Source organism: Puntigrus tetrazona, chromosome 22, assembly GCF_018831695.1.
Source record: "Puntigrus tetrazona isolate hp1 chromosome 22, ASM1883169v1, whole genome shotgun sequence".
NCBI lineage: Eukaryota > Metazoa > Chordata > Actinopteri > Cypriniformes > Cyprinidae > Puntigrus > Puntigrus tetrazona.
Window position 1 is genome coordinate 8,978,921 of NC_056720.1, and position 16,706 is coordinate 8,995,626.

At 35.0% G+C, this 16,706-nt stretch overlaps 1 protein-coding gene across 10 annotated transcripts in view; it reads right to left on the reverse strand.

Annotated features, from left to right (window-relative positions):
* patj (PATJ crumbs cell polarity complex component) overlaps positions 1-16,706 on the reverse strand; it is a 103,463-nt gene that overhangs the window by 86,355 nt on the left and 402 nt on the right. For all 10 annotated transcript variants that reach the window (XM_043223442.1, XM_043223443.1, XM_043223433.1 and 7 more), the window contains 12 exons: positions 16,281-16,423; positions 15,395-15,449; positions 15,128-15,306; positions 11,152-11,325; positions 10,887-11,026; positions 9,520-9,700; positions 5,688-5,816; positions 3,196-3,438; positions 2,747-2,849; positions 2,567-2,655; positions 2,191-2,332; positions 643-777 (listed from right to left, as the gene is read on the reverse strand). In XM_043223442.1, coding sequence (XP_043079377.1) covers positions 643-777; positions 2,191-2,332; positions 2,567-2,655; positions 2,747-2,849; positions 3,196-3,438; positions 5,688-5,816; positions 9,520-9,700; positions 10,887-11,026; positions 11,152-11,325; positions 15,128-15,306; positions 15,395-15,416 — 1,537 coding nt within the window. In that variant the 5' untranslated portion in view covers positions 15,417-15,449; positions 16,281-16,423. Of the gene's footprint in view, positions 1-642; positions 778-2,190; positions 2,333-2,566; positions 2,656-2,746; positions 2,850-3,195; positions 3,439-5,687; positions 5,817-9,519; positions 9,701-10,886; positions 11,027-11,151; positions 11,326-15,127; positions 15,307-15,394; positions 15,450-16,280; positions 16,424-16,706 lie in introns of those variants that run through there.

Consider the following 16,706-nt stretch of genomic DNA (forward strand, 5'->3'; position numbering starts at 1 on the left):
GAAATTACATTTTTTATTATTTATTATTTTTTTATCCTAAGGAAACTATACTCTAAACAAGAAACAAAAACCGCCAGCAAATGTCTTTCATTAAGTCATTCATCATTTGATTCGTTGTACGCAGAATAGAGTAAATGGCTCTCTTTATGAATTTGCATTCATTTAATGCTGTTTTTCCTGGAGATTCACAACAGCTCTGTTGTAGCTTTATATGTAATATTTTCATTGGCAAATTTAGCAAAAACAGACTATATTGTAGCCTATTTAAAATGACCATATCACCTACTGAACTGTTGTATAAAATCACATTTGCACAAAAACCACACTCATTAATATATAAATGCAACAAATTCTTCTTAAATGTATACATGTGTCTGTATTTATATATACATAATATACGTGTGTGTACTGTGTATATCCATAATGCAAACAAAAACTTGTGATTAATCGTTTGACAGCACTAGTAATTACGTAAAAGTTTCATTTCCTGCATGAGCACCCAGGCTCAACATATTAATAAAAAGCCAATCAAAACAAAGAAAATGATGTTTTTCCAGGAGCAGTATAGTCTGTGATATCGGCCACATTGTCGAGCACCTATATATAGGAGTGAACGGGCGTTTGTGTGTTGTCTGAACTCACTTTTCCCCTGCAGCTGTTGTTTGATCCCACTCAGAGCAGGGTCCATAGACTCCACTACAGAGCCCCTCTGAACATCCGCCCGCGCCTTGATCTCAGACGATCTCTTCAGAGACACACGCGACGACTCTCTCTGGACTGTATCGACACACCAGTATACAAACATACACACTTAATTCTGAATCAACGTGCATTTGTAATCAGACACGATCATTTATAAAGATGCAAATATAGTCTGTTTGAGACTTTTGAGGATCATGAAGCCATGCTTCTTTTTTTTAAGTTTGTCATAGCGAAAGCTAATAGTGTCAAGTAGGCCTCAAACTTGTATTTTTACAGCAATAAAAGCTCCTATAAAATAGACTTGAAATTTTGTCTCACACGTCAACACCATGTCTGTATTTGACCACCGCAGGCAGGTTTTTCCTATATCCTGTTCATAAAGGGAGCTAGCACACAACCTAATTCAGGCATTTGCAGAAAGCCTGTGGTTTTTCTGATGAAATACTATCAATTCATATATACATATTTCCATCAACTTAAAAAGGGAAAGGAAAGCAATATACATAAGCGATAAAATTCATAAGTATCTCATATCTATTAAATATAAATTTTAGTGCTGTCAAGTGATTCATTGCATGCAAAATAAGTTTTTGTTTATGGAATATGAGTGTGCTCTTTATACATATATATACATACACATATACACACACACACACATATATATATATATATATATATATATATATATATATATATATATATATATATATATATATATATATATATATATATATATATAAATATATATACATATATATACACACATGCAAGTATTGTTTAGGAAAATATGCTATGTTTATTTTAAATAATTAGACAATGTAAATTATACAAATGTAAATACACTGTAAAATATTGTCTAATTATTTACTGCACAGTATGTTTGTAATTTTATAGACATTAGAAATATACACAGCACGCACACATATAAAGTAAATTTTTTTGGATGCAATTAAGTGTGATTAATCGCTTGACAGAACTAATCAAATATGCTTATGCAAATATATTTATATCAAATATAAATGTACATACAAAGAACACATTATTTTTATACATTAAATGCTTGAATAAAATAAAATATAAATGTAAACGTAAATATAAATGTTTAAATTTCTTAAAAGCCCAATAATTTCAAATAATAGAAAGCATTAAAACAAACTTAAAATTAAATATTAATAGAAATGTTTTTGTTTGAATTTGTTTTGATGCATTTTAAAACCATTATTTTTTTTTAAATGAAACTGAAAAAGGAACTAAAAATTAGAAAATAATTTATTTTAATTCATTTGAATTTGAATTTCCCATTTTGGATGCTCTATAACAGCCCAATAATACATTTTATTTTTCAAGTTAACAAAATTCTAATTAAATTATTATTATTATTATTATTATTATTATTATTATAAGTAATAAAACATTAACATTGTTTTAAAAATATATTTTAAATGGAATGATAGCTCTGTATGTACATCTCTGATCCTAAAACTTTACCTTTATCTAGTGATTTCTCTACAGCCGTCCTCTTGGGTGAGTTGATCTTCCTAATGAGGGTAAGGTGTACGATATCACCCGTCCGCTTCATTACCTCCAGGACTTCCTGGTTGGTGAATCCCTGGAGGTTCACGCCATCCAACTGTTCGCACAGGAACAAAGACAATCAAGAAGTCACTTCAGGCCCAGCTGACCGACTGATTAGCCTATCGTGAGCGCGACAGCTGACCACGCTCGAACCCGTTCTTATTAAACTGTGAATCGACGTGAAATGAAAGAGATGTCTCGCTTAGTTGGCGTTCTGTTCTGTCGGAGCACACGTACAGACACAAGGCTAATTAAGGCAGAGCTCATTAAAAAGTGATTAAGAACCCACTGCTATTATCCTGTCGTGGACAAGGATTTTCCCGCTCTGCTCAGCGGCGCTGCCTGGAACCACGTTCTTCACGAAGACCCCCACCGCATCTGACACACAACAGAGACGAGAGATAATAATTAGCATCATACTGATTAATCATCGGGTTCCTGGGAAAACAAGGCAAAATATGATACTTGCCCTTTGTGGTCAAAGCGTTGTGTCCGATTATGGAGATCCCGAGACTCTGGCCTTCCTTCTTTTTTAAAGCAACTTCGTGGATTTCGTAGCCCTCCAAATTTGGCTGCAACATTACAGAGCAAACACTGGCATTAGTTTTATTGTGTCTAAACCCCGTTTTTTGTTACAGGATGAAGCTTTAAAAAAAAACGAACAAAAAAAAACAACAAAAAACAGTTTGGGCCCTATATTATCCCAAAATCAAAACACAAACATAATACGAAAAACTACATCACTGTGAGGTATATTATATTGATTATTATGTTTAAAAAATATTTATATACAACTGTAATAACAAACTACATTTCTTATGTGTGACTAATTTATTAATTAGATTAATTATTTTTAAGATTATACTGCATCACCCATTGACTGATATTGAGTATCTTGACTGAAAGGTGATTCTGTACCGTTTTGCTGCCCCTGCGGGACGGCACAGGAGGTGGAGGTGGCAGAGAGGTCACGGGGGCCGTGGCGGGGGCAGGTGGAGGTGGAGGCGGAGGTTGGGGTGCCCCCAGAGGGTCTCGTGCGATCAGCATCCTCACATGAGTACCGCAGGCCTGCAGCACCTGCACCACCTGCTCACTGGCCAGACCTCGAGTGGACGTCTCACCGATGCGCAGGATGTGGTCACCCGTTCTCAGTCTCCCGTCCTGAAAGTGCAAATTACATGGTAATGCATCCAGATATTATATTACCTATGTATATAGGTAATATAAAAATCTAAAAGATTAAAATAAATAACAATAAAAGGATTGAACAATGTGAAATGTGTTGCAAGTTTGATATATTTCTTGCTAAATTACACATTTATCTAAATATTTGCAAATACACAATTTTTACGCGATCATGTAAATGTTTACAAATTTAATATTTTTTGTTATATCATACATGCACCTAAATATCTGTTCATATACACTTATTTTACACAATTTGTGTGTGTGTGTTATGCTTGTTTATATTTACATAACATTTAATATATATATATATATAAAAATATATATATATAAAAGAGTGCATATTATTAAATAAGTTAAATAATAATTTTCATATTTCTGAATATTACCCATCAATATATGATTACGATATAAAATTTGTGTTTATTTTTATATTATTCATTTATTTTATTAATAAAAATTTTTAGCACATGAGCCATCTTTATACAGATACACATTACCTGTTAACAACAGCAGATTGCATTTAAAAGTCATTTTTACCAGCCTCCAAAGTGTAATTCACCTCCCAAACAGGCCCGAGCCAAATCTCACATTTACAACCTAATTTGTTCCCATCATCCACAGGTGCAGGAGCCAAAAGTCTAACATCCACAATAACCGTGTCACTCTTACGTGGCCTTTCCTCACGGCCCTTTCCGGTCGGCTTGAACTGTGAGACGTATTCTTCTTTCTAGGACTCTGGCAGACGGGCCAAACGAACGGCGAGAGGAAGGGGAGGACTAAAGAGTGATTACACAAAGCGCGGAGAGGAGAACAGCCGTCTTTGTGAAGCGCGAGACATGAAAGGCGTTTGATACATCAACTTGCGCAGAGAAAATCTCGGCAGCTTGTTCCTGCCACTGTGCCGGGGACAGCGGGGGTGCATTGAAGCCCGCCGCAGCCATTAAAGGTTGAAATGGGAAACGCCAGGGATAACAAAGCCCTGATTTTGACAGCTTTTTTGGAGCATAAGATCCACTGATGTGTGAAATGCAAGCAATGTGCCTTTTGAACAAGAAGGGGTTTGTTGCCTGAGCTCTGGACACTGGGTGGGAGAGAAGAGGAGGGGTGTGTGTGTGTGTGTGTGTGTGTGTGTGTGTGTGTGTGTGTGAGGGGTCTAAACCAGGACAGGTTGTTTTCCAGTCTCTGTCCCTCCTGGCTAAGCATTGAAGAGAGTAAAACTGACATCAGTAGGTGTGTTTTAAACAATCTGCTTTTCGAGTTCCCATGTCAAATGCTTTCCAGTTGATACAGACCGTATCAGACTGTAGTAAAGTCATCTAAATAGGACCGCTGTAAATACATGCAGTGTTACTTTTAAAAGTAATCCATTACAATATTGCGTTACTTCCTTAAAAAAAGTAACTAATTATGTTACTTTTGAATTACTTTTTAAATAGCTTGGACTTGATTGTTGGTTTTTAATATAATGTTATTTTTATAGCAAAAAACTTTCACACCAAAAAATGTAATGAAGAGAAAATACACGTTTGTACGGTAGAACACAGGAGAAGAAAGTTCGACACTCTTCAGCAATATAAAACAAAACAAAAAAACCAAAAAACAATGAAGCACAACTGTTATCTAAAGTAATTTTTGCTTATTAGTATGGTTAAATTGGAAAATCAAGGGTCAGCATCAAAGACATTGGTTAATACAATGGGATTAGATACATTTTTGTTATTTAACATTGAATTATTGCAGTTAGCATTTCACCGTTTTAATTTATTTTGATTAATACTAAATCAGTTTTTTGTGAGAATAACTAATGTGTGTTGTCATTTAGTCTAGACCTACAGCAGCATCATGTTCACATCACACATTATAACAATGTATTTTTTCTAACAAACGCAAAGTTTGTTGGAAGAGAAACATAATAGTATTGTAAGCTAACTTAATTTTTTTAAGGGAACACAATAGATTTCTGCTAAAGAAAGCAAAGTTTCTCAGGAAAACGCAACATTTTTGTAAGCTAACGCAAATTTCTTGGAGGAACATAATAGTTTTGCAAGCCAATGCAAAGTTTATCTGGGAACAAAACATTTTTCTGAACAAACACAAAATGCAACAATGCAACAATTTTGCGAACGATGAAGAATGGTTGATTCATGCATCATTGCGACTAAACTGCACTGGGTGTAACATACGTTGTAAAATGCGTTGAGGAACATGTAGGATACACAAACCTTATCAGCCACGCTGCCTGGCACCACGGTCCTGACCACCATTCCCGTTGCCTTGCCTCCGACAATCCCGAATCCCAGGCCAGATCCATCGTTCACCAGCTCTATCTCCTCTACGTGTCCCCACTGATCCTGCAAAAGACATGCACGAGACGGTTTTCAATCTCTTGTCTTGTCTTATACATTAAAGGTCAGTGGGCATCGGTCATAATTTACTTTGAGCCACAAAACTGTCTACTTAAAAGAATAAAGATCTATTCAATCACCTTTGATTGTCTAAATAGGGAGCAATTGATGACCCAAGACCTGTGACTACATCCTGTGGCAGAGTCGTAACAGGGCACAGAATGCTAATGAACGTGTTAACAGTGTGATCCTGCAGTGGCTGATCAATGTCAGGGTCAGGAAAGCCCACGAGAGTCTTTGTGATCTCCCATCAGCAGCGCTCCTAATCACCCAAGTCTCCTTGGGCTCATATAAATGACCTGCAATCAGTACATTTCTGTTCTCTTATTACCAGGCTGTTATCTGCCGGGTGACTACCTCTGCAATTTTCTCACTATCTAATGAAACCCCTCCTCTGCTGTTCGCCCCGTCGCTCTTTCGAAACAAAGCTTTACACTAGCACTCGCCTTGCTGCGAGGAGAAAAGAACCATTTCGGAGATAAGAAGGCTCTTTCTGAGTCCCCAAAGAAAGACTCAAGTACTTTTTTGAGACTTTGAGACCGCTGTCATGATTCATCAGTGTACATTAGATCAGGGATAAAATTGCCATTCCTCAATCTTACGCAATTTGTACGATGTTGCCTAACGGATGCATATGCACGTGGTTATGATTAGGTTTTGTAATTGAACAAAAGGGGAGGTGGAGGGCTGGGTGTTATGTGTTTTTGTTGTTTTTGCAACCAAGTGAGTTAATGAAAAACACACAAAAATAAAAAGTTAACTAAAATAAAAATGAAAAATAAAAGAAGCAAAAATAAATAAATAAAATGAAAGAATTATAATGCAAAGAATGCAAAAATAAACAAAAAAAAAAATAAAAGAAACATAAAAAGAAACAGACAAAACTAAACAAAAACGACAAATAAAAATTAAAAAATAAATGCAAAACCAAAAACAACAACAAAAAAACTAAACAAAAAGTATATAAAAATAAGTACACATACAAAAGCTAAAAGTAAAATTGAAAATGAAAAACAAAACTAAAAACATAAGACAAAACAACAACAATAATAAAAAAACTAAAAATCAAAAACGCAAAAAAAAGCATTTAAATAATTATGTTTCAGCAGAATCCAAAAAAGTTTAAAGGAAATGTAATTTTTGACTTTGCTCTTCCCTTGAACATGCCTGGCAACCCTATAATAAATCTGTTAGGGTATTCAAGCATAGCAAACACTGATGACACAAACTCAACAAATACTGCTATATTTCTTTCCACAAATAGCCGTATTTCCTTCAGGCCGCAGCTTAAATAAACATATATACATTAGAGATGGTTAATGAGAATGCCATTGTGGGAGGCAGAAAACATGTCCGTTGGGAAAAGGCTTGGATGTTATTCCTCCAGGAGTGAGAATCCCGGAGCACTGCAACATAAGTCTTGCCTGCATGAGTCTTTCCAATGGAGTATAATTAGGATTCAAGATATTTTCAAGGGCTTCAGAGGTCTGGGTCTGCAGAGAGATAGAAGGGCAGGGGAAGTGAGGAAAAATATACCTCAGCTACATTTGGTCCCGCTCTCCTCCATTTAAGGAATGGAGCCACGATCCCTTGGGGTCCTAACAATCTTAAATAGATAAATATTTTCTCAGCTTTAAACGATAAGAGAATAGATTGAAATGGATGGGAAGGTGGGGGTCTGTTTGAAAATAGGGGTTAGCAAGAGGACATAATACATGCTTGCGGAGTGAGGTCTTCATTGCTAAGCTTTTAAGCCGACATATGATGATTGACATTAGTAATTCCCAAGTCTCAGATTGACAGGTATTTAAACGTAGTAAGAAAACAAATGCGTTTGGAGTTTTAAATAATAAGGGCTTACATTTTTCATGATCAACGAGGGTGAATCTTGGAAAAAACATGACCAGGTCACCAAAAAAAAAAATTGTCATATTTATTTACAATGATTAAAATGATCTCAATATAAATAAAAAAAATCTCAATGTAAAAAAAGAAATGAAAACATCCAGGTCACAAAAAATATATATAATTCTATTAACTGTGCAATTAAACAAAATGATATTTAGAAAATAAGCATAAATTAAACATAGGATTTTTTCAAAAATAGGGCTAACAATTGAAAATTGTAAATTAATAAAAGTGTGTTAGAACTAGTCATATTAAATAACAAGAGTTTACAATTTATTTATATATATATATATATATATATATATATATATATATATATATATATATATATATATATATATACACACACACACACATTTTGATATTTTGATTATTACAGTAAAAAACTACTAATGTGACAAAATTAAGGCTGACAATCAATTTAAAATCTTAAATGATTTACCAAACGTTTTACGAAAATTAAAACTAAACTGACAACCCTAGAATAAATACTACTAAAAGTATTATTATTATTATTATTATTATTATTATTATTATATACAATTTTATTATTATAAAAAAGTTTTAAGAAGTTTCGTTTTTTTGTGAATTTTATTTATTTATAAGACATCAAAATAATCGTCAGTATCACATCTTGGCAAAGCCTTCTGTACACTCCACTGCCTTCTGCGTTTGCGGTGTTGAGTCATGTTTGCGATAAAATCAATTTTATTTTATAGAGCGCAACAAACAGATACTTAATCTGACTTATAAACAAGTTCAGCGGCACTGACTACTTTGTTGACATCTGGTGACAGAGAGTTTGGCTAGGCAACAAGCAAATCAAATGAAAACCAGACTTTCGCTCCATTAAACACAACTCAGCACACAAATTAAACCAAAGTCTGGCTATGATGTGCAAGACATGGTCCCGAATTAAGAATATTAAACATTTCAAACCGAAAAAATAAGCATCAGCTGAGCAGAAATACACAACCTGAATTAAAACGACTGTCAATTTTTTCCAGCAAGAGGAACTTTCTGCGTGTATTCTCCGTTAATTTGAGAGCGGTTGGGTTTGGGTACTTAATTAAAGTAGACGAGAGGGAAGCGTTGTGTTTATTGTTGAAGGCTTAGGTTAATGCGGTTCATCTACTGGCTGTTGGTCTTTCCAGACTCATTTTCTTCCTCTTCCGAGTTTATTTCTTTCGGTGGTACAAAGGTCTTTCGGATGAACCTGAGAAAGTTTGCGCATTTCGTTCTCCTTCTGTCTTTGGTTTAGACACGTTCAGACTGTAACAGGATGTTTTAAGGGCTTTATTTTCTTGAGGATCACATTATAACAATGTGAACTGGACAAATAAATACACTGAATTACTGTTTGTAGCTCAGGTAGGTTAAATCAAGACCCAAAACCAACTTGTTATCATTTTTGTCATTGGGTTTGATTATTTGGGCATGTTTGTTTGCGTACCTGGTCAAAATGAACACATCCATATAAACTGACCTTAGTTTGTTAGGCTTTAGGAAACATAGGGCCCAAAAAAGCCATAAAACTATTAAATATGACAATGTTACCATTTAATATCACACTGCGCCAAACCAAAACGTTTGATGCCACCGCCATCCAGCCACAGGTGCCATGTTTGATTTGCAAATCGTCAAGCTACAGTTTCAAAGTAGCTTCCCTAACAGCTGGAAAACTACAAGAGATGCACGGTCCAAGTTAAACACTGTGGACAACACAATGCAGCGAACGTACCGTCTGAATGGGTCCAGATGTGGAGAGTCTGGGTCTGGCCGCAGTGTCTCTGGCCACCACCAGCTCCACTCGGTCTCTCTGCTGCTGGAGGAGAGCGATGGCCTGCTGCTGCGTCACGCTCTGATCCAGAGGAATCCCGTTTATCGCCAGAATCTGATCGTTTTCCTGCAATCTTCCATCCCTGGAGATAATAAATATCACTATTATTATCCATGTGATTAATTTGGTCCTGCTTTATACTGTGTTCCTAATACCCGTGTACTAACATAGTAACCAGATGTGTTTGTAGTATGTAAGCATATCGTAAGTACACGTTGGTATATTGTATCTACAGCTGTAATATTGCTGTAACTGCACGCGTGCAAGTACAAATGTGTAACAGGATATTGGTAACAAGACTTTTTTCACTTCAAGTACTAACACTACATTTTGTAACAACACTATGTATAAGAGTAATTGGAACAGGGAATGATTCAGGGTGTGGAGACGGGTAGGTTTAGGGATGTGTAAAGTGGGAGGAGTTGGATATGTAGTATATGTAGTTGTATTTGTGTATGGGTACTTGCATGGTAACTCCTCAGGAACTGTCCCCTTAATATAAAGTGTAACATTCTGGACACCGACCACAGTTTACATGCAAAGCCCAACTTACTGACAGCTGCTGTGTAACATCAGAATATGAAAAAAAAATATAAGAAAAAAAACCCAGTAAAATTTAAAAAAGGTGTGTTTGCCGGAATTCTACAGTAAAAGATACAGTAATTAGGTTATACAGTTAGTTCACCGTAGTTTCATTATAATGTTAACAACTTATTAAAGTACTTAAATCTGTTTTGTACCTTTGCAATACACTGATGACCACCAAAAACAGGTGGTGATGAGAAAGTCACATAACGAACCAAAACAATATGCAATAAGATTCATTGAACAACATTATATGTAACATACAAACCTAATAAAAATAACTGATAAGAAAAACTAAGAAATCAAATTCAAACTAAATTTGAAATGCAGTGCAGGGAATTCTGGGAATGCCAATTTACGTTTTTTCCCTGTAAATTTTACAGGGATTTACCTTTAACCATTTAACAGATTTTTACTGCTGAATTTTCCCCATTTTGTTGTTGTTACATATTTTTATTTATACCATTAAGTAAGTTGTTTCGTATGTGTAGTTACACAGACATTACAGCAGTACATACTATGTACCAATGTGTACTTCTTTACATACTATGTACACATATACTTACTAAGCAGGAACACCGGTATGGGACACTATATAAAGTGGGATATTGATATAAAACAACCTTTATTTGCATAATTTAGAGCAAAAGGGATGGATTTCTGAATAAACAGAGCAGCCTGACCTGTCTGCGACGCTCCCCTGTTGAACCTGTCTGACGAACACACCGTGACTGCCGACCCCCTCTGGTCTCAGGCCGACCACACTGAAACCCAGACCTCCAGACAACGGCTTCTGGAGGCTGATTAGCTCGGTCTTTCTTCCCTGAGTTAAAAAAAAAATCATTCATAGTAACTGTATAAACAACCAAAACACAGCAGAAATGATGTTCAGTATATGGCACAGTAAATAAAACAATGTTTATAAGATTGACATAAAACACATCTCACCTTTGCCGCTGCATGTATCCATCTCTGGAGCTGCTCAGAGGATGCGTTAGTTGAAGCTGTCCCGTTGGACACCACGGACCCCAGGCTGCTGGACGGACGACTCGCACTGACGATCAGCTGACCCTTCCTGGAGAAACTGAACTCGGTGCATGTGTCCGGAGGCAAGCTGTTTAACTACAGAGAAGAGAGGACAGAGTCAATTCTAAAGCTACACTGAAAATAAAATATTATACTAATAACAGTCATTATTATTACTATAACTATAAGTTGTATATTTAAAAATTTAAACATCAACAATTATAAAACTGCCTACTTACGAATGTGTTTGAACTACATTTTAATAATAATATAGTAATAACAACAACAACAACAACTATTATTATTCTTACTACTACTACTACTGTTAAAAAACAAATAGCTTAAAATGTTATAACAAAACAGCAATTTGTTATAAATAATAATAATATTAGAATTTTTAATAAATATGATTATACTAATAACAACAAAAACAACATTAATGATATTGCCTAGTTACAATTTTGTAAGACATACATTTTAGTAATAATTAAATGTGAGTTGGATACCTAAATGTTTCAAATGTTATTTACACAAATATACATAGTTAAAAATTATTATATCAATATATAAATGTTATAAATAATACATATAATAATAATAATAATAAACATCAATTACATTTTCATAATATTATTGTTTAATAATAATAATAATAATAATAATAATAATAATAATAATAATAGAATAATTTTATTATTATATAAATTGGACTAAATGCTTAAATGTTTTAAAATTATATTGACAAATATAAATTGTGCCCATTCACATATTTGTTTCACAATAAGCTCTTTAACTATGTAGTGGAGAGGCCCTGACAGTTATAAATAAATTAACACATACAGACAGATACACAAACAAAGCCACTTAATCAAGCATCATCATTCAAATAGCCTATGCAAGTAATTACCACATATTGCTGTGACTGTTTAAATCAGTTATGCAGACGAATATAAATTGTGCCAATCAACAAATTTGTATACAAAATGCGGACTGCTGTATGCAAATAAACAATAAATAAATAAAACATTTCATATCAACCATTAAATCATACAGCTTGTCTGAATAATTTAGGATAAAGCATGTGCTGTAAATCTAAAAGATAAAACAGCCCACAGGAGAACAGCCATGTCCTACAGGCAGAGGAAAGGAAGGGAAAAAAAATAAAAGCAAAAAAAAAAAAATCAATACATTCCTCTGCAGTATTCGCTAGTCCCAACAGGTAATGTATTAATGACCTTTAGACTCTTACTGTGGGAACTTATCAGTCTTGTGCTTATTTAGTCCGGGCTGACAGAGCAAGTTCCAGCCTATTTCATCGATACATCTCCGACAAGGCAGTTACTCAAACTCAGACAGTAGATATTAAGGCCTGATAGAAACTCCGGCTGTTGCCCGCCTCGACATTCTTGATAGGTTTTTCACCTGACGCATTCATAGGCGCACGTCTGACCTTCCCAGCACTTAGAATATGAAGGCGAGCTTCCGTTATTGCCATTATCTTAATTTGGTGTGTGGATTGTTTATTGTAAAGAGGTTTCTTGTGTCAATAAAAACTCAGACTGAATACAAATAGGGACAAGGGACATTCAGCATCGCGAGTGTGTGGATGAGAAATAAATACTCACCGGTCTGCATACTGGGATGGGATGCAAACAAACAAGCACATTTTTTCCAGATATTTAAGCTTAAATTAATGATAGGATTTCTCTGCTGATTTGGTATTACGAATACACATTAACATAATGAGCTTTATCTGACCTTGGAGATTCTTTAACGTTTTAATGCACGGAAACATAAATAGTGGATTTAACTTTCAACAGTGGCATTTACTCAAATTCTACCATTATACGATTAGTTATTATATCATTAGTTAATTAAAAAAAAAAAAAACACCCTAGCAATATGGTGCAAAGTCTTCAGAAAAATAAAAAAAAATCTAATTTGATAAATAATAATAAATTCAAATATATAGAAATATTCATATTTCAACTTTGCAGCTGTATCACTGAGCTTAATGGTACTACGTAACGCCTGAAAATAGTCCACAGCAAACTCAGGCCCTGCGGAATACAATTAATATCATTAATCATAATATAAACCTATATATTATTTTAAAAAAAAAATCATTTAAATTTGAAAGCTCACAGTAAGTCGGTCTTTAAAGATCCCCTGAAGTGCCTTAAAAACACACACGTATATGTGGTGATGTAAAAACAACTGAAACAGTAAGACGGGGCGGGACATACTGAGCAGCCCCGCCCCCTTTTTTATACAGCCAATAGTGTTTTGTTTATATCTGCTCTGGCCAGAGCCGTGGAGCTCGGTAAAGCCACATTTGACAGCCACAGCCTAATAGATACAATAACATCTAATAGATACACCCCCTAGATACAGGATGAAACTCTTACTAAAACAAAACAGTGATTCAAATAGGTGTAGTTTTAAAAGTGTTTAAGATATGCTGACTAACGCACATGGCTCGCTCAGTGGGATAGCGTGTCTGGACCGGAGACAAAGTCAGGTCAGACTGTTTTTCTCTTATACCCGCTGGCCACAATTAACAGCGCCCTTTTATTCAATACTTTTTGAAACCTCCATTTGCCAGTTTAACAGCTCTACATTTTCACCCCTAACCTCATAAGACATTATAGACCACCCGACAAGAGTTCAGAGACCATTCCTTCATCCAGAATCACTACAGACCCTTTAGATTTCCACCTCCATTCAGTTCACCTATTTTATACAGGATTCAGGTCAGTGGACCGGAATGGCCAGTTACCCATGTTTGTGTTGTTTTTGAGGTTTGTGTTTGGAGTACTGCATGGTTGAAAGATCCAAACGTGGCCCATTATAAGAGTCGGTCATTGTGGTTTATTTATCTGTTGAAATTTGACAGTACCCATAATGTCACGTGTCTCAACAAGATGTCCAGGACGTACAGTAGAAATATAGGCCATATATTTTGTCATACGTCTAAACAAGACACAAGGCAAGAGTGTTTGCTGCAAAAAGCTATTTTTTTTTCCCAGTTTCATCTGACCATAGAAGCCAGTTCCATTTGAAGTTCCAGTCGTGTCTGACAACCGAATATGTTTGAATATGTTTGTTTTAAACCCTCCCAAACAACATGTGGTGATGTAGGTGTTGCTTGACAATTTTTTTTTTTTTTCTAAGGTTTTCTGGCCTTGAGACACAACTATTTTCTGTAACTCTCCAGCTGTGGTCCTTGGAGAGCCTTTAGCCTCTCAAAGTCTCCTTCTCACCGTGCTTTAGGACAATATAGGACATATACATGTCCTTTTCAAGACAGTATCATATCATCTTACGTTGACTGGAATCTTAATTATTGCCCTGATGGTGTGAATGGGAATTTTTACTGCTCTAGCTCTTTTCTTAAAGCCACTTTACCAATTTGGGAAGCTCAGTTATCTTTTGCTGCCCATCAGAAATATATTCTTTGGGTTTTCTCATGGAGATGGATGATTAAGGGAATTTGGGAATTTTGGTTTTTCCTTCTATTTACATTTCTGTGAAACAGGAATTTCATAATTAATATTTCATGTACATAATCACCCTGGAGTGTTTCAAATTGTCAATATGAATGGTTATATACTTCAGATCTTGGGTATATACTTCAGATCTAGATCTTTTACTCACAAGCTTTTCTAGGGGTGCCAATAATTGTGTCTAACGTGTGTTTGGAAAGAACATTTATCTCATAATGATAATTCCCTACTTTTTAAAATTCATATTCTCCAATGAAAGATTAGATCTTTGTGATTTTTTTAAAATAAGGATTAAAAGAATACAGATGAATTTATACACCCTTCTTTGGTCACAAGGGTGCCGATATTTTTGGCCATGTCTGTATATGTATATAATTTGGAGGAGGTCTGACCTGGTCTTTAAGCTGTTTGACCGAGTGCTGCAGGGTGAGGATGTGGCCGAACAGAGGGCTCTGCAGGGCTTCCTTCAGCGTGCCGAGCCTGTCGCTGTGGGTCCACTCTTCTCTCTGCACGAGCTTGGACTGAAGTCTTTCCAAGGCCTGGAGCACCTGCTGCCGCTCAGAAGCAGACACTGAGAACACACACAATCCAGATATTAACCATGCAAAGACGGATTAAAAATATAATACGCTTGCCTAAATCACAAACACGGGTGATACCTGTCGGTACGTTCTCATACATTGTTGCTATCTTGAAAAATCAGTGCAGATTGACCTGTGAAAGAAAATAGAAATTGATATTTAAACACTAGTGCTAATTGAATTGGGCTTTCAAAAAGAACTTTATGGAAATTATAGACATTAAAATGTTTCTGTTTGGGTGTAATTTCCATTAAAAAATTATATATATTTTAGAAGTATTAGAAGTAGTAGTTTAAGTAGAATTTAATGGATGACATGGACCATATAATTATTAATGTTTCAAGAGAAATAAAATAAAAAATATATTTTAATAATAATAATAATAATAATAATGCAACTATAATAGTTGTCATTAAATGTCAGCAATAATAATTATTAATTATCTTTTTACTATTATTAAAGCTGTCATTCCTTGTTACAGTGTAATTGTATGTTTAAGTACAGAGCCTCGTTAATTAACCACATAACCAGAATTAGGTTTTGGTTTCGAGTTAATTATGCAAAACGCATGGTGTTATAATAGTAACACGTGTAGCATGTAACAAGGACGCTGTAAAATAAAGGTTTACCATAATAATATTTATTGAATGCTCGGTTTCAAACATTTTTTATATCTATACTACAAACACACACAATAGTTCAGTATTTCTTTTTTCATTATCCCAAAAAACAGGTACCAAGTTAGAATGTACAAATAATCAATGTTCCACCAAAAGATGGTAGCTTTACTGAATTTACGCTGATACCATAAACATGCCTTCATATGATCAAACAAATATTAATGAAACACTCAAGTATCGATTTCTACAAACTGTAACCATATCTTTCACAAGATCATTTGGTAGTTTCTGTTCACGTGAGCAGTCATCTAAACAAAAGTGAGAGTATCTACTACCTTACTTACCCACAATATTTATGTCCATACACTTGGTCTTGAGAGTAAATCAAAACTTGGAATCCCTCATAAAACACAATCCAGCATTTCAAGAGTTGTTTTGGGCTGAGATTGAGTCCGGTTTCGTCTGTTTACACCTGCGCGAGCCTCACCTGGAACCAGGAAGTACGTGATCATTCAAGTTTCGGCGAGCTTTATTTAACTTTAAACACGAGTTAACAAAGAAACCATTATGCAGCTGACGAACAAAGAGATGTTTACATATCTACTCTTTAAATAAAGCATTATTTATATAATGCCATAAAATGTAAACTATATAAACGCAAACAAGCAGGTGCATACGAGTAAAAGTCACTATTGAAATCAGTGCTCAAAAACTTATTGACAGTCTAAATAAGACATTAAAGAATCATTTTATCAATCGAAACGCGCTTC